Genomic DNA, 22,868 nt, shown 5'->3' with positions numbered 1-22,868 from the left:
TCCAATGCGCCCTGGATGCGAGGGGTCAGGAAGACTTTGTCGTTGAATGTCCCCGAGACTTGCCGCCATTGTTTGTCCAATTCTTCTTGGAGGATTCGCATGTGTAACCTGCAATTGGGAATCAGCGGTATGCAGAATGAAGTCATGCCCAGAAAGGATTTTAATAATTGGACAGAAACTGACTTTGAGAGTAGAAGAGCCACAAGTTTGGTAATGCGATCTTGGCGCTCCTGCGAAACAAACAACTTTGCTGGATGTGTGTCTATTAATGCTCCTAGAAAGACCCTTTGTTGTGCTGGACGGACATGCGATTTCTCGTGGTTGATGGAAAGACCCAAGGCTTGGAAGACAGATAGGCAAGTCTGAGTGTGTTGTTCTGCTGTGAGAAAGGATGGGGCCTTTATCAAGCAGTCGTCTAAATAAGGGTATATCTGTATGCCCTGTAGGCGTAGAGAAGCCGCAACCGGAGCCATGATCTTTGTGAAGACTCTTGGGCGGAACGAAGGCCGAAAGGCAGAACCTTGAATTGAAAGTGTTTTGATCCTACTTTGAAACGGAGGTAATTCCTGTGCCTTTGATGGATTGGCACATGAAAGTATGCGTCTTGGAGGTCGATTGGGAGAGGAACTTGCCGGGATTTAGGAACTGTAAGATTTCCAGCAAGGTAAGCATTTGAAATGTTTGGGACTTGATGAACCTATTGAGGGCTCGGAGGTGCAACTCTCCTGACTTCTTCCTGATAAGAAAAAAGCGGGAATAAAAGCCCGTCCCCTGTTGTAATCGAGGAACCACTTCGACTGCCCCTTTTTGGATCATAACTGCAACTTGTGCAAACAGTTCCTTCAAGTGTGCTGGAGGGGGACCAGTGGGAGGGCGGTTTGGAGGGAACTCGAGAAATTCGAGAGCGTGGCTTTTTGAGATGACATCCAAGACCCAACGATCTGAAGTTATTTTCGACCAATTGCAAAAGTGTTGGGAGATTCGACCTCCAATTTTCAGAGCAGGATGAGACTTGTGTTTTAGAAAGTCATTGTTTTTTAGAGGTAGCACCTCCTCTGTAGGTGGATTTTCTCCTATAAGGCCTGGAGTCAGACTGCCTATTCTGATGTTGGTAGGTGTAGCGCTGCTTGTTTTCACCTTAGGAGCGGTACTGGGAGAAGCCTCGAAAATTGGAGGATGTGCCCCTACCACGTGCTCCACGAAATGGCCGCTTCCGGTACTGGAGAGAACCCAGGGCGTGAGCAGTGTCTGTATCCTTCTTGATGGACTTTAAGGTGTCATCCACGTGCTTGCCGAAGAGGGATTCACCATCAAAAGGCAAGTCGAGCACCCTTGCTTGTACCTCAGGCCGAAAAGACGTAGCCTTAAGCCAGTCCTGCCTTCTTAAGACTGCAGCACCAGCCAGCTACCTGAAACCTGTTGAGGAAATATCTATTGCGCAGTCTATAATTTACGATGATATTCTCTCTCCCTCTTGCATGATCTTTTGTGCTTCTACCCTGGAGGATTCAGGAATGAGGTCGACCAAAGCTGCAATCTCCGACAACATCTGATGGTCGTTTCGCCCAAGGATGGCTACGGAATTCGCCGCCCTGACTGTAGTTGCAGCCATTGTGGTGATTCTTTTCCAATGGTATCCAGGCGGCGACCGTCCTGATCTGGCGGAGATGTTAAAGGAGAAGCTGGATTACGTGACCTCTTTTGGGCAGCTTGTGTAATGACTGAGTTTGGTTTTGGTTGAGAGACAAGGCAGGCAGGCGAATCCTCTGGCGCCTTATACTTTTTGTCGAGGCATGGAAGCACGGCGGGATTGAGTTTGGTCGTTCCATGAGTTTGAGCCCCTCTTCCCAAATAAAATCAATGATCGGAATGGTATGCACTTGCTTTAAAAGGTTGATCCTTGAAGTCATAAAGAAAACAGTCCTGTTGTTTGACGACCATTGGCAGGTGGAAACGCTTCGCTGCTCTCATCATTAAAAGGTGGAAACACCCAATGTCCACTGGGGGAGAAGCCAGAGGAGAGGTAGGAGGAGGAGACGGAGTCTGGGCCTGATAGTTGTCCCAATCCGTTAGGACAGCGTCATCGTCCTGGTCTGTATCATTCCGAACATCATCATCAGTATCAGGAGCCTGAGGAACTGGTGAACGTGCCTATGCAGCTTGAAGTGACTACCGTGTTTGAGGAGGCGGATTTGGAGAGGTCTGAGAAGAAGGCGGAAAACGACGATTGTAATCGTGAAACATGTGCTGAAGGTTAGAGATCAAAGTCACTGGTATCCATGGCATAGGAACCTTGTGGTCAACATCCAGCTGGTCATCTCGTACTGAGATGTGCGATCCCCTCTCATCATGATCATCATCATCATCGTAGTTCTGATACTTTATGTGTAGCTCCGATGGGCTACTGGCAGGGCGAAAGGTGTCATCGGTGTAAGAGCCAGCAGAAGATTCATCCTCTGCGGATGCAAAGAGTTGAGCAGGGGGACCTGACCCATCCTGGATAGGACTCAGAACTATGGGAGCAAGACGTTTTACAGTAGTCGCCGTCACCACTGTGAAGGTGGTTGCAGTTGCCAGAGAATACTGCTCCGTCGACGAGCTCGTCACCGAAGTCGTCTTCGAGGGATTCGTCGACGAAGAAGCGGATGCCATCGACGGAGCCAAGGCCTTTGTCGTCGACGGCACCGCCGCCGACGAGGTTGTCACGGTCGTCGACTAGGTCTTCAACGTCGACGGTGCTATCATCGACGAGGTGGATGTCGACGAGGTACTCGACGTCAACGAGGCTACCGTCGACGAGGGTGGTAGCGTCGACGAGTGATGCGTTGACGAAGCCTTCGTCGACTGGTGACGTTTTGGTAAGGCCGTTGACGAGACCGGTTTCTTCGCCGTCGACGAGATCTTCACAATGGACGATATAGGCCTGACTTCTTGGAGCATCGTCGACGATGCAGACGTAGTCGTCGTCGACATGGAGCAGGTCGTCGTCGAAGTAGGCACAACGTCGACGGATCTAGTCGTCGTCGACGAGCTGACACTCGTTTTAGATGACGAGGGGACAGAGTGGGACTGCGACGCCAGAGAACGAGGTCCCGTAGGCGTAGAGGCTGGCAGATCCCGTGGGGAGACGGACTTGGGAGCGTCCACAAGCTTCTTCTTTTTAAGAAATGGAGAAGGAAGCTCGGTCTCCGACACACGCTTCAGAGAGGTCTTAGAACGGCAGGAAGACACACTCTCAATATCAGACATTGGGTTGTCTGAAGTCTTCAACCTCTGTAGCCACAGAAGGAGAGAGGCCTCTCTGTCCTTTAGGGTCTTTGAAGAAAAAGTTCTGCAAAACTTGCAACTCCTCACCTCATGATCCGGGTACAAGCAGTAGATGCATTTTTTATGTGGGACCTCATGGAAAAGGCGAGGTTTACCACAGGCAGAACAAGGCCGGAATAAAGATTTCTTTGTATAAGATATGGTGTAGAAGATTGATGGTTTGTAGAATGAAGAAACTGAGCAGAGCTCAGGGAGACTCCCTTCACACGACGTGCGGTAGAAAATCTGAGGGCTTGAGCTTCTGAGGAGAAGGTTCTAGAGGGTGTTACAGCCTGATTGGCTGGAGTTTGGACTATTATAATGATATTGATATGTTGCTAAAGTGAACTCTCCCTCAATGCTTTCTATGGGCTAATGTTGTTCTATGGTACTTTAAGGTTTTATTTCTTTTGGATATATATTTTGATATATATATATATATATATATAAAAAAAAAGAACGAACTCAGCCGGGCTCCTGTCCACAGCCCAGCAGCTCGAATTCACCACAGCATATATGTATGTACTTTATGTATATATATTTCTACTACTATTTTATGTACCGTGGGACTCCCACTTCGACGACGGGGAATTATTCAAGCATGTCAATCTATGAAAGACACCCCTAATACTGGAGAACTGGCCATCCCCACACAATTTAGGTTGATGAAACTCAACTGTCTCCATTTAACTTATATGAACCCCCCGCCCCCGGTGGGCCCAGCAGGCTGGCATGATTTTACAGGCCAACAGCTTTCGTTGCTCGGCGGCGGATGCAGATTTTTTTCCACATGGTTTGGTCCTGCCCAGCTTTGACCCCGTACAGACTGGGAATAGAGCAAGAACTCTTGTCAGTCCTTCACTGACCCATGGCTCTCTCCCGAGAGTTGCCCTCCTGGACCTGCTGAAGGATGGGGGGACCGAGACTGGAGCATGCCTTTATGGGGGTGGCCACCCTGGTAGCTAAGAGAGATATTGCCCAGGCATGGAATTCTAAGACCTCTCCTTCGTTGGCTGCCTGGCAGGCGGGAGTAAGCAGCAGGAGAGGCCCATTTACATGGCCTGGGGCTGTCCACAGAAGCATGGAAGTTTAGGGGTAGATGGTGCAACATATTCTACTATTGGTATTATCTTGCAACAGAGGTGCGTGTGCCTTTCTGAAGATTCCAACACAGACCGGAGACTGATGTAGCTAGTGAGGACGGCCTTATTATGTACACGTCCATTGTTCAATAAGGGAACTTGGCCATGTTCAGTAGTTTGTGAGAGCATGACCTTAATACGTGATGTAAGGACACCAGTTCTAGAAAAATAAGAACCAATTAAATTATGGGTTTAGGAATATGGATAAAGTCAGTGACCAACAGAGAATCACTATATTCAAACACATTTAAAAACTAAACCGAACTAGAGCAACCAATAGGCCATACGTACCAGGGTTTAGTGTTTTGCAAGGTCAATTCACATAGCTTGACCAGTTGATATCGGCCCCTAGAAGAATGCCTGTGAAGATGGATTCTCACCAGACTGAAGTAAGAGCTTGAAATGTAAATATGGCCAAGTCTTTGGTTGGTCCAGGATTCCAGGTAGTGGCATCAAAGCAGGATAAATGCTGGCTCACTTATGCCAATAAGTGTGCCAGTACTTATCTTGTTCCTAGTAGTCTGGATGGCGGAAGGCACTGTTGTTTCAGCAGACATTGACCAAGAACAGGAGTCTACATGTCAATGGTTTCCAAACTTTGGATCGGCAAGGAAATTCTGGAACTGGAAGCTACACTACTTGAAGTGAAGATGACCAGAAAGTCATAGACTAATACCCAACAGACTAAAGCCTATGTAGAAGATGTCAAAAGGCACCCAGAACCTGCACAGGCAGGTGAGCACAAGCGACAAATGGGAGGAGATGGAACCATAAAAGTACAACTCAGAGATTATATCTTAAAAGCCGTCAACAAACCACACAGCTGGTCTTCTACTGGTACTATATTGAAGTACAGCACTTGCTTTACCGCTTAGACTTTTCTCCATCCAAATGACAATTGTATCTTAGCCTAATTCCCTTTCCTATCTCCTTTTCAGTACCTCATGCAACCAATTGTAATACTTCACTACCCCATCAGAAAGCAGGCACAAATTATTCCTAGATACCGCTAATAAGCATTATTACCACCAGATGCTACAACCTTTGTTACTGCCACTGACCCAAAGACAACCAAAAACTCACTAATTATTCATAAGAACTTGCCTCCACACCAACCCACCATTCCCCCTCTGCTCTCGCACAGTCAATCCACATCAGAGCTGCCTCCTTGCTTCTTGAATTCCAAAATAAGCTGCAGCCCTGGCTCTGAGTAATTCCCCCTGCTGGGGCTACCCTCACACATCTGCAAAGTGCCAGGATATCCACACAGGTGATGTGTGCTATTCAATCACAGATAACATAACAGCACATATTGGATTATTGGTTCATATTCCTTTCATCAGTAACTCAGATGTAAAGCCAGATGCAGTAAGATCAACTATCAATTACCACCCTGATAAGGCAAATTCCCTTCTAGCGGCCCCCACCTTCCTACGCTTGAAAAATATAGAATTTTCATATGCAAGTATTTCAAAATACCACAGTCAACTAATAGCTGGAACAACATGATTACATTCTCCATTCCCAAATGTGAAAACAACTTGCCCAAAAATGTTCTGCAGCACAACAAAATGACCCAATGCTAATGACAACCAAATTCGTCCCCATGTGCCCAGAGAAAGTTGGAATCTTTCAAAAGGTACATATTTAGCAATCCAACCTCCAAGTACCCAGGCACTCGAAGACAATGGCATTGATCCTTCGCCTGTTCTGAATTCTCTGTGTATCCACTCCTTCACAGGATAGTAACATGAATACATTTGCAGAGCTGTAATAGTCCTGTTAATCATTGAATGAAGGGAACTGCAGGAGCCAGTTATAAGCAAACTATTAGAGAAGCCCGTCATGCAGGAAAACATTCTATGGCCAATATGTGCACTGGCACTCTTTCCATGTCCACAAGTATAGAGAACATGAACACCTTAAAGGGCAATTCTATTTAAGAGAGCCATTTTTAGACAAGCCATTACTATCGGAGGTAGAATATTCTGTAGAAATAAAATACATCTGTATAAAAACAAAGCTGGTTTTAAAGAACGAACACAGAGAGCCACTTTCGGATATTACAGACTTGAAAAATGCTGACATCAACACAAAAACTCCCAGGACACACTGCAAGCAGACAGAATACAAAATGAACAAGTTACTTACCTTCGGTAACACTTTTTCTGGTAGATACAATATCTGCCCGTGGATTCCTCACCTTGTGAATATCCCCTTGCGTCAGCAACATTCGGAAATTCTTTTTGTAGCTTCGCGCCGACGTGGACTTGGACGTCATAGAGGCACGGCATCGCTCGCGACTCCGCTGACGTCACCGACGCCTACAATAGGCCCACGCCGGCGTGATGACATCAGTTCCGCCCTTTTTTCCGTGCCTTCGAGGCACACGGACGGACCGATGACAGTAGACATATACACAGTATACGCAGTACAAATATCAAGGTAGCACACACAGTGTGAAGCAAATGCAATAAAACATTTGAAATAAACAACTCCTTGACAATAAAATAAATACATTACAGAAACTCTGGCATAGAAGAGTGGACAACGGGGAGGCGGGTGGGTCAGTGAGGAATCCACAGGCAGATATTGTATCTACCAGAAAAAGCGTTACCGAAGGTAAGTAACTTGTTCTACTGATAGATACATCTGCCGTGTGGATTCCTCACCTTGTGAATAGAGTCCCACAGCAGTCCCCACTCCCGGAGGAGGGTGTCCACTCTTCTAAACCAGGAAATCCTGGAGGACAGAGCGCGCAAAATGACCGTCCCTCCTCACCTCGGAATCCAAGCAGTAATGCTTCGCGAAAGTGTGGAGGGAAGACCAAGTTGCCGCTCTACAAATATCCTCTACAGGAACACCTCTAGCCAATGCAGAGGTTGACGACTTAGCCCTTGTAGAATGAGCCCTTATACCCTCTGGTGGTTCCTTACCGGCCAAAGAGTAGCAGACCTTTATACAAAGGACGATCCATCTCGACAAGGTTCTTTTATGGACCGCTCTTCCTTTCTTGCAGCCAGCAAACCCAATGAAGAGCTGGTCATCCAAACGAAAGTCTTTAGATCTGTCCAAGTAAAAGGACACCGCCCTTTTGGGGTCCAGACGGTGCAACCTCTCCTCATCCTTAGAAGGGTGTGGGGGAGGATAAAAGGTAGGGAGGGTAATGGATTGACCAAGGTGGAAAGGAGTAACCACCTTCGGAAGAAAAGCAGCCCTGGTCCTAAGAACCATTCGATCAGCATGAATGGTCAAGAAAGGGGGCTTGGAACTAAGAGCTTGAAGCTCACTTACCCTCCTTGCCCAGGTTATTGCAACGAGGAAGACAGTCTTAAGAGTCAAAAGCCTCAAAGGACATTTGTGAAGAGGCTCAAAAGGAGCACCCATCAAAAAAGTCAAGACAAGATTTAAGTCCCACTGAGGCACAATAAAAGGAGTAGGAGGGAACTTATTTGTGAGGCCCTTCAAAAACCTTAAAACTACAGGAGACTTAAAAAAGATGGCTGATCAGACAAGCAGAGAAATGCCGACAGTGCTGAAAGATAGCCCTTAACTGTGGCAACAGCAAGTCCCTGCTGCGCCAGAGAGAGGGCAAACTGGAGAACTTCAGACAAATGGGCTCTCAAAGGGTCAATACATTTATCCCCACACCACGTGACAAATTTTGACCATCTATAAGAATAGATGGACTTAGTGGAGTCACGCCTGGCTGACAAGATGACATCCACAACGTCAGGCGGGAGGGAAAAGGAATTCAGGTTGCCCCGTTCAATCTCCAGGCATGAAGGTGTAATGTCTGGAGGTGGGGGTGTAGAACCTGCCCCTCCATCTGAGAGAGGAGGTGTGCCCTGAGAGGGAGACGGAGCGGCGGGTGAGAGGAGAGGTGGAGAAGATCTGTATACCACACCCTTCTTGGCCAGTCCGGGGCGACCAATATAACTTGGGCCCGGTCTTGGCGAATCTTCCTCAGAACCCGAGGAATCAAAGGTATGGGAGGAAACGCGTAAAGGAGTTGATTTCCCCAACTCTACTGAAACGCGTCCCCCAAGGCTCCTTGCATCGGATACTGGAGACTGCAGAAAGACAGGCAGTGAGCATTCTCGCGAGTGGCGAACAGGTCCACCCGAGGAGTCCCCCACATCTGAAAGATGTCGTGAACCACCTCCGGGTGAAGCCTCCACTCGTGGTCGGCAGAGAACTGCCGACTGAGACTGTCTGCACGAACGTTCAGAACTCCGGCCAGATTTGCCATCAGACAAATCTGATGGCCCTGAACCCAGGACCAGAGACGCAGAGCCTCTCTGCAGAGACACTGCGACCCCACTCCTCCCTGTTTGTTGATGTACCACATCGCGGTCGTATTGTCCGTCAGGACCTGGACTGAAGGACTGCGAAGGGAAGGGAGGAAGGCCTTGAGCGCCAAACGTATCGCCCGCAATTCTAGAAGGTTGATATGAAGCAACCTTTCCTCTGGAGACCAAAGACCCTTGATCTCCAGATCCCCCAGATGAGCACCCCACCCTAGAGTGGATGCATCCGTTATCACTGTGGCCACTGGAGGAGGCAACTGAAAAGGCTTCCCCTGAGACAGGTTGCCTTCCACGCTCCACCAAGACAGATCCGCCGCAGCTTCTCTGGAGATCCTCACTGACTCCCTGAGATCTCCGTTGTGCTGCTACCACTGCCTGCGGAGGCACCACTGGAGCACCCTATGTGCCAGCATGCATGGTTGACCAACAGAATGCATGAAGCCATCAGACCGAGCAGGCGAAGGACCTTCAGCACTGGAACGACCGCTCCATTGTAAAATAAAGGAATCATTTCCTGTATGTCGCGAATCCTTTGAGGAGGAGGGAATGCACGACATACAGTTGTGTCCAGTACAGCACCTATGAACAGGTTGCGCTGGGAGGGCACCAGGTGAGACTTGGGTACATTTATCGAAAAACCCAACCTGTACAACAACTGGGTTGTCTCTAGCAGATGACGGAGCACTATCTCTGACGACTCTGCTTTGATCAGCCAGTGGTCCCAATAAGGGAATACAGGAATCCCTGACCTTCTGAGATGTGCCGCCACCACTGCCACCGACACCTTGGTGAAGACTCGAGGCGCAGTAGTAAGCCCAAACGCAAGTACCGCAAACTGATAGTGCTGCGATCCCACCGTAAAACGGAGATACTTCCTGTGTGACTTTAGGATGGGGATGTGAAAGTACGCATCCTGCAAGTCGAGTGACAGCATCCAGTCTTCTTCAAGCAGTGCCTGAAGAACCTGAGCAAGTTTGAGCATCTTGAATTTCTCTTGTTTTAGATAAAAATTCAAGATCCTGAGATCCAGGATTGGACGAAGTCTGCCATCCTTTTTGGGAATCAGGAAATACCGGGAGTAGCATCCCTGACCCCTTTCCTGCTCTGGGACCACCTCTATCGCACCCTTTCTTAACAGAGTTTGGACTTCCTCCTGTAGGAGTAACAGATGTTACTCTGAGCAATATCCCTGGCAAGGAGGGTAATTGGGAGGGAATTCCCGAAAGGGAAGGGCATACCCATTTTCTACGAGATTGAGAACCGAAAGATCTGATGTAACCGATTCCCAATCTCGTAGAAAGTGGGTAAGCCGACCCCCCACCGGACCCACATGATCCTGAATGGCGGATCTAGGGCTGCTTTTCTGTGGCTGGGGGGTTGGAGGAGGTGGAGGAGGAAGAGGCTTGACGTCCTCGAGGACGTGACTTTTGCTTTCCCCTGTATGACCTATACAAGGTATTTTGCTGCTGCTGTTGTTGTTGCTGCTGCTGCTGACCTTGTCTATAGGTACGAAAAGAAGAGCGTCCAAAACCTCTAAATTTCCTGGTCGTTGAACCTCTAACTTGAAGACCAAGAGATCTAGCAGTAGCCCTGCTATCCTTAAATCTCTCTACGGCTGTATCTGCCTTCTTGCCAAAGAGTCCTTCACCATCAAAAGGCAGATCTAATAATGCAGACTGCACATCAGCAGAAATATCTGAGGATTTTAGCCAAGCAGAACGTCTTGTGGCAACCACAGTGCCCATCATCCTTGCAACAGAATCTGCAGTATCTAGACCGCTCTGGATAACTTGACGAGCTGCCGCCTGAGTATCCGACAAGACTTCCTCAAAATCACCTCTGCAGTCTTCTGGAACCGTTGGAATCAATGAACGCATAGAGTCCATAAGTGCGTGCACATATCTTCCCATAAGGCAAGAGGCATTCATTGATTTTAACGCCATACTTGCGGAGGAGAAAGTTTTCTTGGCCACTTGATCCTGTTTTTTAGCTTCCTTGTCACCAGGCACTTGTGGAAAAGCACCAACTGACTTCTTTGAACATGCAGCTTGAATCACCAGACTTTCAGGAGAAGGGTGAGATGACAAAAATGCAGGGTCCTCAGGAGCTACTCTATATCTCCTAGCCACACCTTTTGAGACAGCAGGAGCAGAAAGAGGCTTTTTCCACACCTCCATAATGGGTTCAGTCAAAGCCTCATTAAATGGGAGTAATGGTTCCACAGCTGAGCTCGGTGAATGAAGAACCTCAGTAAGCAGATTCGATTTAAACTCAACAGTAGGCAATGTTAAACCTAAAAGTCCAGCTGCTTTTTTCGTTACCACATGATATGGCTGAACATCCTTAGACGGTGCATCAGGACCGGATGGTAATACCCACTCTGGGGAAAATTCAAGACCACTAACATCCGCTAGCTCCTCGAAATAATTTTCATCCAGCTCACCTTCTTCCAAGTCAGAATGAGACTCATAATACCTCCGTTCTTCCAGGAGACGTTGAGCTTCTCTCCTAGATCTCTGCTTAACCCGGATTGCAGCCGGATCCACTGTCGACTCCGACGGCGCCGGAGCCGACGTCGGTACCGAATCCACAGGTTTAGAAGGATGGTCCAGAGATGTGCTTGGAGCAGGCGACGCCGGCGCCGGAGTCGTCGACTTCGGTCGAGCCGGCATCGACAACGGCGTCGACCTAGGTGGAGCTGGGTACTGCCAGAGCGGAGTCGGGGCCGGCATATACGGCATGAAAGGTGCCGGGGCATAAGAGTGAGGCACACCCAAATTAAATGCCATTGGACCCATAGGCGCTCCAGATGGGTACCATGACCTCGAGAAAACACCATACATAGCACGGAGAAACGCTGAAGGATCCTGACCTGGAGCTGGAAAAGGTGTATGATCACCCTCAGGTCGATCTCGAAGCAGATTCAAGTCTATTTCAGGAAACAGGAGTCGATTCCTCTTCATTAGGAACTTCACCGACCTCTTCTTGAGCCGGCGCCGGAGTCGGATCGGAAACCGGAGTCGGAGAATGAACTTGCGACTCCGAAGGCGAGGCCTCGCCTTCTTGATATGAAATCTCTTGTGGAGGAATCACTTTCGATATAATCTTCTTGGGTGATCTCGACCTCGAGTCAGACTTCTCACCCGAATGACGTCGAGATTCATGTCTCCTTTTCTTATGCTTCTTATGTGACCTCGAAGCATGGTCCGATGAGGACTTCGAAGCCGACGCCTCCCGAGATCTTGATCTTGACTTCGATCTAGACTTCTTCGAGCGGGAATTCGAAGATTTCTTTCCTTTATCAGCCCTCAGTTTTGCCACAAGAAGCTTGGTCTCCCTTTCTCGCAGGGCCTTAGGATTCATTTTCTGGCACGACGAACATCCATCCACGTCGTGGTCGGAGCTCAAACACAAAATACAGTCCTGGTGTGGGTCCGTAACGGACATCATCTTTCCGCATTCCCTGCAGGGTTTAAATCCTGTCTTCTTTGTCGACATAATAACGAGACAAAGAGGTAAGAGTAACAGACAAACGAAGAAAAACAGTAACAGAGTTACCAAAGCTACTGAGTATCCCGGAACCGTTAGCGTCGACGACGCGGAAATAAGGGAACTGATGTCATCACGCCGGCGTGGGCCTATTGTAGGAGTCGGTGACGTCAGCGGAGTCGCGAGCGATGCCGTGCCTCTATGACGTCCAAGTCCACGTCGGCGCAAAGCTACAAAAAGAATTTCCGAATGTTGCGGACGCAAGGGGATATTCACAAGGTGAGGAATCCACACGGCAGATGTATCTATCAGAAACTGATGGTTTAAAAGCAGGTTGTAATTTAGTCGGGTGGACGTAATGTTATGCCACGCCAAACACTCATGCTGCATCAGGCAAAAAAGTATTCTTTAATGAAGCTTATTTTTTAACAAGAAGATGTTGGTCCTTTGAAGGAACTGCCACTATGTGCAAAAAACGACAGTGATATGAACAATTAGGAACTGCATACATAACATTTATTAAGAAAGCCTCTACACTGCTGTAGGTAAGGATTGTCTGGTAAAGGAACTAGGAATTCTCTTTTAACAATTTATAGGAGTGCAATGAACAACTCACTTGGATATATTCCATCTCTTCTTGCGTTAGTAATTTCCGCCTGTATTTTGAAGGTAATGTTCTCACTAGTTCTGAAGTGTCAGGTGTACCATGGGCTTTACTGACTGGTGGTGTACTCTGAAGGCCTTGTGGTCTGACTCCCAAAGATGACTGTGCAGCAGTAGATGGTGCCGTAAATGGGTATACCATTGATTTTAAAGCTTCTCGGACTGAAAAAGAAATGGTTTCAAACAGTTGAAGTACACATTCACTCCAGGAAAAATGGTTACAATAAAAGGCATGACTCAATATGTACTCATGTTAAAAGGTGTTAGAAAAAATTACAAACGAAATCACGGAACCCCTAATGATAAGCTACACATTATACAAAAACACTTGCTGATGTGCAGATATAAATAATGTACAAAAGAGACATTACTGATGCTCGGCGGTGTTTGAGGAAAGGAGTATTTGGGAAAAAGGAGAGAAACAATTTTGCTTGCACAATTGCTTATAAGGTAAAAGTATTATACCTCAAATTTCTGCAACTAGAGAAGAGATGATCATTACTAAAACAACAATTGGTAGGTGACAAGAAAGGTCTTCTGATAATTTCTCAGGCCTTCACCAGTGCGCACCCTTTCCTTTATTGCATGTGTTCACATTTAAATGTATTCCCTATTCCTTTTTAGGTCTCGCGTGGCGCCGGGTGCGCACATGCGCACTTGAGCTCGCGAGATTTAATGACTTGGAGTAGCGAGGTTAAGCCCCGCCCCTCTTCTCCATTGGCTGGCCTCCTAAACGGTGGCCAGCCATTGGAGAAGAGGTCCCAGTGACGTTCTTCTTTGTATCTAAGCCCCGTCCTTTTGCGATTGGGGGGCGCGCCCCCCAGTCTGAAAAGGACGGGGCTTATATAGAAAGAAGAACCATTTGTCTCTAAGTCCCGTCCTTTTCAGACTGGGGGGGGGGTGTTTTTGACTGTTGTTTACAGCCTAGAAAGAATGTCAAAAACACGCCCCCCAATCGCAAAAGGACGGGGCTGAGAGACAAATGGGAGCGCTTGTTCACATCTCTCGTTCTCTCTTTACCCTTCTCTCTCTGCCTCCTTCTCCATCTCGGTGTCTTTTCCTTTAGCCATCTCCCCTTCATCTCCTCCCCCCTTCCTCCTCCTCCATCTTTCATCTTCCTTTCCATTTCTCTCTCCCACCAGGCCTTTGATCTTCTCCTACTTTTCACCACACTGCTCTTCTCCGGTTTTCTGCCATTTTCCCCCCACTCAGCGCTCTCCTTTTACCCCCATCCCCCCTGCCCCCCCTCTTTGTGGGGGCCCCTCCCTCGTAAGACAGTTCCAGTTTCCACCTCACCCTGTACTTCTCGCTGTTGGGGCTGGAGATGAAGAGCAGGGGCACGTTCTAGGGGCCGAGGCTAGTTTCTCTGCAAGTTGCTATTTTGAAATGTTTTCTCCCCCCCCTTACACTGACAGTGGCTCCTTCTTCCCCCCACCCCTCTCCCCGCTAATTGTGGAGTTATTTTAGTACAACTTCTGGCCGGATCCCAGCGTCCCCCCTGACCGCCAGCCCAGGTGGCCCTTTGATCTCTTGTGCATGCCGCGTGTTCGCTGCTCGTTCACGGAGGGGTTTTCTGCAGCCCCCCCACCCCCCATTGAGAGTGAGGTTTCCCCAGGCAGACAGCACCCAAGGTGCAGCCACGCACGAGCAACAGGCAGCGCTTGGCAGTACTTTTCTACTGCATATCTGCTGCTTTTTTTATATAAAAACATGTCTACTTACAATCTAAACCAATGAGGTCAGTAATGGGAAACATTAAAAAGTAATAATAATAATTACACAACAAACTGCACATGACGTGGCCGAAAGTAAACCCGGGATCCTACGTGTCGGCAAATGCCATTCCCGCCCCAGAGCAAGCAGCCAGTGGGGACTGAGCTTGGGACAGTTTAGGAATGTACAGTTTATGCGGAAGAGGGGGCATACATCCCTCAGTCACTCCATTGTACAGGGCCTCTGGAGTGGCCAGGATGGACGGTCGGGGACGGACGGACGCACATATCCCCCCCCATTCCCAGTGCAACAGGCCGCCCTTCACAGGCACTCCCGTCCCTCACGCACCCTCCACAACAGCCCGCGCTTCACAGGCACTCCCGTCCCTCACGCACCCTCCGCACTTCAGACACTCGCGCCCCTCACGCACTTCACAGGCACTCCCGTCCCTCACGCACCCTCCACAACAGGCCGCACTTCATAGACACTACCGTCCCTCACGCAGCCACCGCACTTCACAGACACTCCTGTCCCTCACGCACCCTCCGCACTTCAGACACTGCCATCCCTCACGCGCCCTGCACAACAAGCCGCACTTCATATACACTACCGTCCCTCACGCACCCTCCACAACAGGCCGCGCTTCACAGACACTTCCGTCCCTCACGCACCCTCCACAACAGCCCGCGCTTCACAGGCACTCCCGTCCCTCACGCACCCTCCGCACTTCACAGACACTCCCGTCCCTCACGCACCCTCCGCACTTCACAGGCACTCCCGTCCCTCACGCACCCTCCGCACTTCACAGGCACTCCCGTCCCACACGCACCCTCCGCACTTCAGACACTGCCGTCCCTCACGCGCCCTGCACAACAAGCCGCACTTCATAGACACTACCGTCCCTCACGCACCCTCCACAACAGCCCACCTTCACAGGCACTCCCGTCCCTCACGCACCCTCCGCACTTCACAGACACTCCCGTCCCTCATGCACCCTCCGCACTTCACAGGCACTCCCATCCCTCACGCACCCTCCGCACTTCACAGGCACTCCCGTCCCTCACGCACCCTCCGCACTTCACAGGCACTCCCGTCACTCACGCACCCTCCGCACTTCACAGGCACTCCCGTCACTCACGTACCTTCCGCACTTCACAGGCACTCCCGTCACTCACGCACCCTCCGCACTTCACAGACACTCCCGTCCCTCACGCACCCTCCGCACTTCAGACAGTACAGTCCCCACTTCAGAGACACTACCGTCTCTCATGCACCCTCCACAACAGGCCGCGCTTCACAGGCACTCCCGTCCCTCACGCACCCTCCACAAAAGGCCGCACTTCACAGGCACTCCCGTCCCTCGCGCACCCTCCACAACAGGCTGCACTTCACAGGCACTCCTGTCCCTCACGCACCCTCCACAACAGGCCGTGCTTCACAGGCATTCCAGTCCCTCACGCACCCTCCACAACAGGCTGCACTTCACAGGCACTCCTGTCCCTTACGCACCCTCCACAACAGGCCGTGCTTCACAGGCATTCCAGTCCCTCACGCACCCTCCACAACAGGCTGCACTTCACAGGCACTCCTGTCCCTCACGCACCCTCCACAACAGGCCGTGCTTCACAGGCATTCCAGTCCCTCACGCACCCTCCGCACTTAACAGAGTAAAACTTTCAAAGCCAACTTTTTTTTTTCCTTTTTTTATACAGTGTTTCAGTGAGACCGTACCACTGGATCGCTCCAGTAGATTTTTAGACTGACTTATCTCTTTCCTTCAAAACGTCAGCAGCTCCCGTCTTGAATCTGGAGTCATATACCTGATAAATCGCGGAGGAGTGCTTTAAGATAAGCTATTTGGCAGTACTTTTCTACTGCATATCTGCTGCTTTTTTTTATTTATATATAAAAATGTCTACTTACAATCTAAACCAATAAGGTCAGTAACGGGAAACATTAAAAAGTAATAATAATAATAATTGCACAACAAACTGCACACGACGTGGCCGAAAGTAAACCCTGGATCCTACATGTCGGCAATGGGTCCTCAGAGGGAGCGGCGCGAGACGTCTCCCCCTGGGGATATTCGCACACATGGAGCGGTCCACGCCCGTTTAGTGGAACGTAAGGCAGGGAGGTGCGCGTTTCTGAGGAGATCGATAGCTTAGTGGGGTAGTTTTTTCCTTGCTAATTTTCGTGACAAGGACTGACAGCATTATTTCGGAGGCAACTATGGACATGAATGAGAAGTTGTTGAAGCACTTCGTGTGATTCAGCATCAGGGAGAGAAGATATGCTGTCACAGCCTTTCAGGGAACAGGAAGGTTTTTTCTGTCAAGGATATGGAGATTTTTGGGTGGGACAGTATAGATGAAGGTGAAAATGAACCCTTTCTTGAAGAAGAGGGGAACGCCGTTGCTCCAGGTTTAGCTATAAAAGATGGGTCACAGGATATTTATTCCCGCGCGCCTGCCCGCCACATGTTCCTAGGCATGAAGTAGGCTACCCTCAGACACGGATCTTGGCAGGACAGTGGGTCTGGGTAGAGCGCTTAAGCCCATTTAAGGACGTCGTAGAAGAGCGGAGAGTGCATAAGACAAGTTCCAGTTATTCACGTGGTTTCTGGCGACCTTTATGATGATTTTTTTGGGTGTTACACACAATGTAACATCTGGCAAGGCGGTTCTTTCCAATGTTCCTGCGACACTGGGAGAACTTAATTTCATGGATAATAGCAAATCTGGAGCGGATTTTGTGCGGTTGAGCAGGCCTTTGGAGCGGAGAGTTTTTTCGGCTTTAAAAACCTTTGATGGCGGGGTGGGGGATGGAGCGTCCCAGTACTAGTGTGACGTTGTAGACTGCTATTGATAACTTAGGAGAGCCACAGTTATCAAATCTCAAGGGTAGAACAAAGGTTAATAGTAAAAAAAAAAAAAAACAATTCTGTAGACACCACAGGTATAGTATCTAAAATCAACAGGCATTGAAAATGCAATAGGTCTCGCAATAGAAGAGTTTGACCTTTTTCGTTTTGCAAATGGATGAGTTGCGTTGCGTGGATGAGTGGCGTTGTGTGGATGAGTGGCGTGTGTGAGTGGCGTTGCGTGTGTGAGTGGCGTTGCGTGTGTGAGTGCCGTTGCGTGTGTGAGAGGCGTTGCGTGGATGAGTGGTGTATGTGGTGGTGGATGCGGTGGATGTGGTGGATGTGGCGTTGGATGTCATGGTGGATGTGGTGGTGGATGTGGTGGTGGATGTGGTGGTGGATGTGATGGTGGATGTGATGGTGGATGTGGTGGTGATGGATGCGGTGGATGTGGTGGTGGTGGATGCGGTGGATGTGGTGGTGGTGAATGTGGTGGATGCGGCGGTGGTGGTGGATGGGGTGGTGGTGGTAGTGGTGGATGGGGTGGTGGTTGTAGTGGATGTGGTGGTGGATGTAGTGGTGGTGGGTGTGGTGGTGGTGGGTGTGGTGGTGGTGGTGGATGCGGTGGTGGTGGATGTGGTGGTGGTGGATGTGGAGGTGATGGTGGATGTGTTGGTGAAAGCACAAGGAGGCAATAAGGCCTCAAAGGGTGCCTGGCATAACAACCTCTTCCCCTATTTCCACCCCCAAAAAGATTCCGCTGACCACATAAACCCATTACTGACGTGCCAAAGTCTAACCCAGTATAAGTATACCCTACGTGGTTTTCAAACAGTTGGTGTGCAGGGGTATAGAAGCTGAAATTAAGAACAGAAGAGGACTGGGATGGATAAGCAAGGTCGGAGGTCAAACATGCCATCTCAAATTCTTTCGGGGTGGGGGCAAGGAACGCACGGCAGGAAGTGTCGGCCTGTGTCAAAGCAGCAGCCAGCTGGGAGATGAGCACGTGCCTTTTGGGGGTGGGCTGTTGCAGAGAGTGCTCACGTGACCTTCCTCAACACAAACAATGCGCATTCAAACCCTCCAGGGGAGGGGTGGGCGTACTTGGACCAGGAGGTTAATTGCGGCTGGCAAGTGGCACGCTATTTTAATACAATATGGAGTTTTGTGCAACGTGTGAGTTTGGGCTGCGGGGGACTGTGGGAGTAGGCAGCAAAAATGCTTGTTAGTATGGAGTGCTAAAAGGTAATATGCGAGAAAGTTATTTCAAAAGTATTGTGTGTGTGAAGGAAGATTGTATGGGTGAATGGCAGAGTATGGATAAGGAAGAGTGGGGGGCAAAAGATATAAGAGCAGCAACTTGTTGATAGTAAAGTTATGGAAGGCAAAAGGAATGTGAGCATATTTGTAGAGGCGAACTAAATTGTTTTTGTGTGTTGTCGTGTTATTTAACAGAAATAACTAACAATTGTAGCATTGTAATAACATATAAAAACAAGTAAACAATAATGAGAAGTAGTAGAAATACAAAAGTTGCAGTACAGCTCCAAATTGTTATATTAAAATGGATGCTGTAGTAGGTAGAGACAGGGAGGGAGAGAAGAAGATAGTAGCAGTTGTGTAAGAGTAAGGTAGTATTGTGTGCAAATGGTATGATGTATTATAAAAAAACAATAAGGGCTTAATGGAGAAAGGGAGGGTTAAGAGCACGAAAGATGGCAAGCAAATAGTAGTGGCATGTAGCTAAAGCAGAAGGGACTCAAGAAAAAGGGAGGTAGGGAGGGAGAAAGCAGGAAGTGCAGTATGGTAAAGTGTTAGTTTGTGTTAAAGCAAATAGTAGCAGATGCACTGAAGGCGCCTTGCAGTCTGTATTTTTTTTTTTTTGCAAGTAAATGGTCCGGTATTTAATTAAAATAAAAGAAGGGACTTGTAGGACACAGGATGAGAGGAGCGCGCAGGACGTCAAGCAAATAGTAGCAGATGCATCGAAGGTGCCTTCCAGTCTGACAACACAGAATAGATGGTGAGGTAGATTAGGTTAAGGAGAGGCCGCGCATGAAGTAATGAAGCGGACGCGCTTTGTGGTGGGGGAGGGGGGTGCATCTGTTCTGTTAAAGTGTTCATGAGTCTGTATGAAGGGGCTTATATGTTTGTGTGTGAATTTTATAGTTGTCAAATTCTTTGTAGTTGAGAGAGGCAAACAGAAAATACAGAATGACAGAAAAGAGACGGGTGAAAAGGAAAGCAAAAAAGAGACGGAACCAGCTTTGCAAAGGGGCAGATGGAAATGATCTAGACAAAAGACGAGAGGGAAACCTGAGCAATGCAGGCAGAGAGAGAGTGAGGGTTCGAGAAAAGAATGAGGCGTTGCGGTTCTCTTTCTCCCTCTGGTCCCTCCTACCTGGGATGATCCCTCGCTTGTGAAAAAGGGAGAAGAAACGGTTTTCACGTGAAAGGGCATGTTTTGGGATCAACTTCAACTACACACGTGCAAATTGTGAGATCGGGAAATGCATTGTGTCATTCCTTCAGAGGAATAAATGGAAAAAATGCTTCCGTGCGGCAGCGCTGATTGAGCCGAGTATGTAAGAGGAAAACAGCTTAGGGAGCCACTAGAAGCTTTCGATTCTGGCGGGCTGAGATTGGGAGGGTTTCAGCGCTGCTAACTTTTCGCTGGGATTTCACGTGGTGCGTGCGCACACAAAGAAGGGAGGGGTAGTGAGAGAGAGGAAGGGGGAGAAGAGAGGGGGTAGTGGTACACAAGTGCAAATTGTGAGATTGTTAAAAGCATTGTGTCATTTCTTCAGAGGAATAAATGACTCCGGGGAAAAGGGAGGGGGCGGAGCGGGTAAAAAAAAAAAAAAAGACGGAGGGAAGGCAGAGAAGGGGAGGGGGGAGGAGAAATGCGACACGGCGGGCAGGGGAGGGGGCGGAGCGGGGAGAGGGTGTGAAAGCAGCAGGGGTCTGGAGTGCGGCTGAGGGAACTTAAGAAATGCGACACGGCAGGCAGGGGAGGGGGCTGAGCGGGGGTGTGGGAGGAGTGCGCCTGAGGGAAAATACATGCAAGGCAGGCGGCTGGGGGCATGTGCACGCGCTTTTAAGCTCAATGCGCATGCGCATTGAGCTTGAATTTCACGGGCACTGCAAGGAATCGCCACGATTCCTTGCAAGTTGGTTAAAGACTGTTTAAGCCCCCATAGTCTCGCAAGCTCGATGCGCATGCGCATCAACAGGCGAGACCTAAAAAAGGGGAAGGGGGGGGCAATGCAAAGTGTGTTTATCATTTCAGAGGTCAGGTGCGGACTTCTCATAACAACAAACACAGTGAGATTATCAGGAGCGGATGTCTCAGACGGATTTTCAGCAGCGAGCGGAGACTTTACTATACGGTAAGCCCCATTGGTGGGCAGCTTGGGGATGATACGCAGGGTAAAAGGGCAGGGGGGGGGTGTAGCCTGGAACAAAGATTGTGGTGGATATGGAAGGTAGTAGAGGTGGGTTGTCAGACAGATCAGTATCAAATGGTGTGTTGACACCGTTTAGCACAGTGGATTTTGTCGGACCACACAATAGGCAATGTGGTATAGCGGAGGGGTTGTCCTCAGATGGAGGATCTGATAGAACTGTATCCCTTAACATTGAGAGAAGGCTTCCATATATGGGTCTAGCGATGCCGCTGGGAACTCAATTAACTGACAAAAGTAAACAAAATATGGAATCATGGGTTAGTGTACGTATTCAAATTACTTCACAGAGATATACAAGCTAAAGAGGGGTCAAAGGAAGAGGAATGGGAGTTAGCGCGACGTCCCAGGGTTCCTCGTATAATAGAAAACTGGATTTCGGCTTTTCTGATATATGCGAGTATTTATGGTGCAAAATATCCTGAGAGATTTGTACCCCCTTTTATAAATGCATGAATATCGTCAGAAGAGCACAATTGCATTTTGGGCGGTATTCATGGTTAAACTATGATGGGGAGTTTAGAGCGAGAATCAGTTTAGGCGCTGAGAAGACGTGGGGGGATGTGGACTCCGAGCTTTGGCTACAATGGTTGTCCACGCATCACACACCTGCGACGACACACATGGCAAGCGGGTTGCCAGTCGTTTGTGGACGGGGGGCAAAGTTCGGGGACAAAGGATTGTGGGAATTACAATAGGGGTCTGTGCCTTAGACCATTATGTAGTCTCAGACATGAGTTTTCGCATTGTAGGGGGCGACATCCACTCACGCATTGTGGTTCTCCAATGGGAGGCTTTGGCGGACAACGATTTAATGAGCAGGGTATCGGATCGGAGATGGCGAAATAGTGACATCCAATCAGCTTTCAGATTAATGCCCATACACCCTTCAGAATTTGAGTTGCTGGGTAAGTTCTTTCAAGGCCATTATTATGTGGTTTGATTTCTGCCGATGGGCTGTGTGTTTCGTGTGGGTTTTTTTTTAAACATTTAATATTTTCATTCAGGGATATTTTCACAAGTATGTGCCAAAGGTGCCAGCTGTCATTATTTGGATGATTTCCTATTTGTGGGACAGGCTCAGTCGGGCCATTGCATAATAGCACTGTCTCAATTTTCAAGCATTGACAGAATTTCTGGGGATCACCTTGGCCCCAGATAAGACGGAAGGGCCAGGTACGATAATAACTTTCTTAGGAATAGGGATCGATACCTTGGAAATGACAGCGCGTCTTCCAGCTCGCACAATACAAGACATTCGAGCATTTTTATTGTCAGTGCTGGCTAAGAAGAAAATTGAGTTGCAGCAAGTACAGCGCAGGTTAGGCTGCTTACACTTTGCTTGTAGAGTAGTGAGATTAATTAAACAAAAACAAGGGAACCCAAGGCGCAATAGGCTAAGGACCATGGGTAGGTACTTTATTACAAAGACAGGGGTCCTTAGGCAAGGAAACAAATTTAAGCAGAGATGAATATAGACCAGATGGAGCTATATTTTTGGGGGAATGTCCAGCCGGACAATTTATTACCATAATACAAAATAGTCATAAAACAATAAAACACTGCGTGTGATAGAGGTGGGACACCAGCCGATGTCCGACTAACACACTGAAAGAACATAAACAAGAAGGAAATAGTAGGCAATAGCAGGTCATCTGATTATTGTGAATCATATAACAGACAATCTTTACTATACACATATGCATGAAAAGTATAAATCAACTATGCATTTAGTGCATTTGTGTCGACAACGTTTCGAACCACAATGATTATCGGTTCATCCTCAGGACAGAGGGTAATTGCCTTAGAAATTCAAATTTACAGTAGTATCACTTATGTAGACGTAAATATGCCGTAGAAAAAATGCAAATAAAAGGGAAACACAAAAAGAATGAAACATATCATTAAAACATTAATC

General features: G+C 48.5%; 1 protein-coding gene across 1 annotated transcript in view; it reads right to left on the bottom strand.

Moving 5' to 3' along the window:
- The window catches only part of KGD4 (alpha-ketoglutarate dehydrogenase subunit 4), a 66,907-nt gene that overhangs the window by 4,549 nt on the left and 39,490 nt on the right, over window positions 1-22,868 (bottom strand). Inside the window, exon 3 of the mRNA XM_078675196.1 lies at window positions 12,864-13,072. Coding sequence (XP_078531322.1) covers window positions 12,864-13,072 — 209 coding nt within the window. The remainder of the gene's footprint in view (window positions 1-12,863; window positions 13,073-22,868) is intronic.

The sequence above is a fragment of the Lissotriton helveticus genome, chromosome 2_1 (genome assembly GCF_964261635.1).
Source record: "Lissotriton helveticus chromosome 2_1, aLisHel1.1, whole genome shotgun sequence".
In the NCBI taxonomy this organism is placed as follows: domain Eukaryota; kingdom Metazoa; phylum Chordata; class Amphibia; order Caudata; family Salamandridae; genus Lissotriton; species Lissotriton helveticus.
Note: the sequence above shows the minus strand (reverse complement) of the source record. Positions and strands in the feature narration are given on the sequence as shown.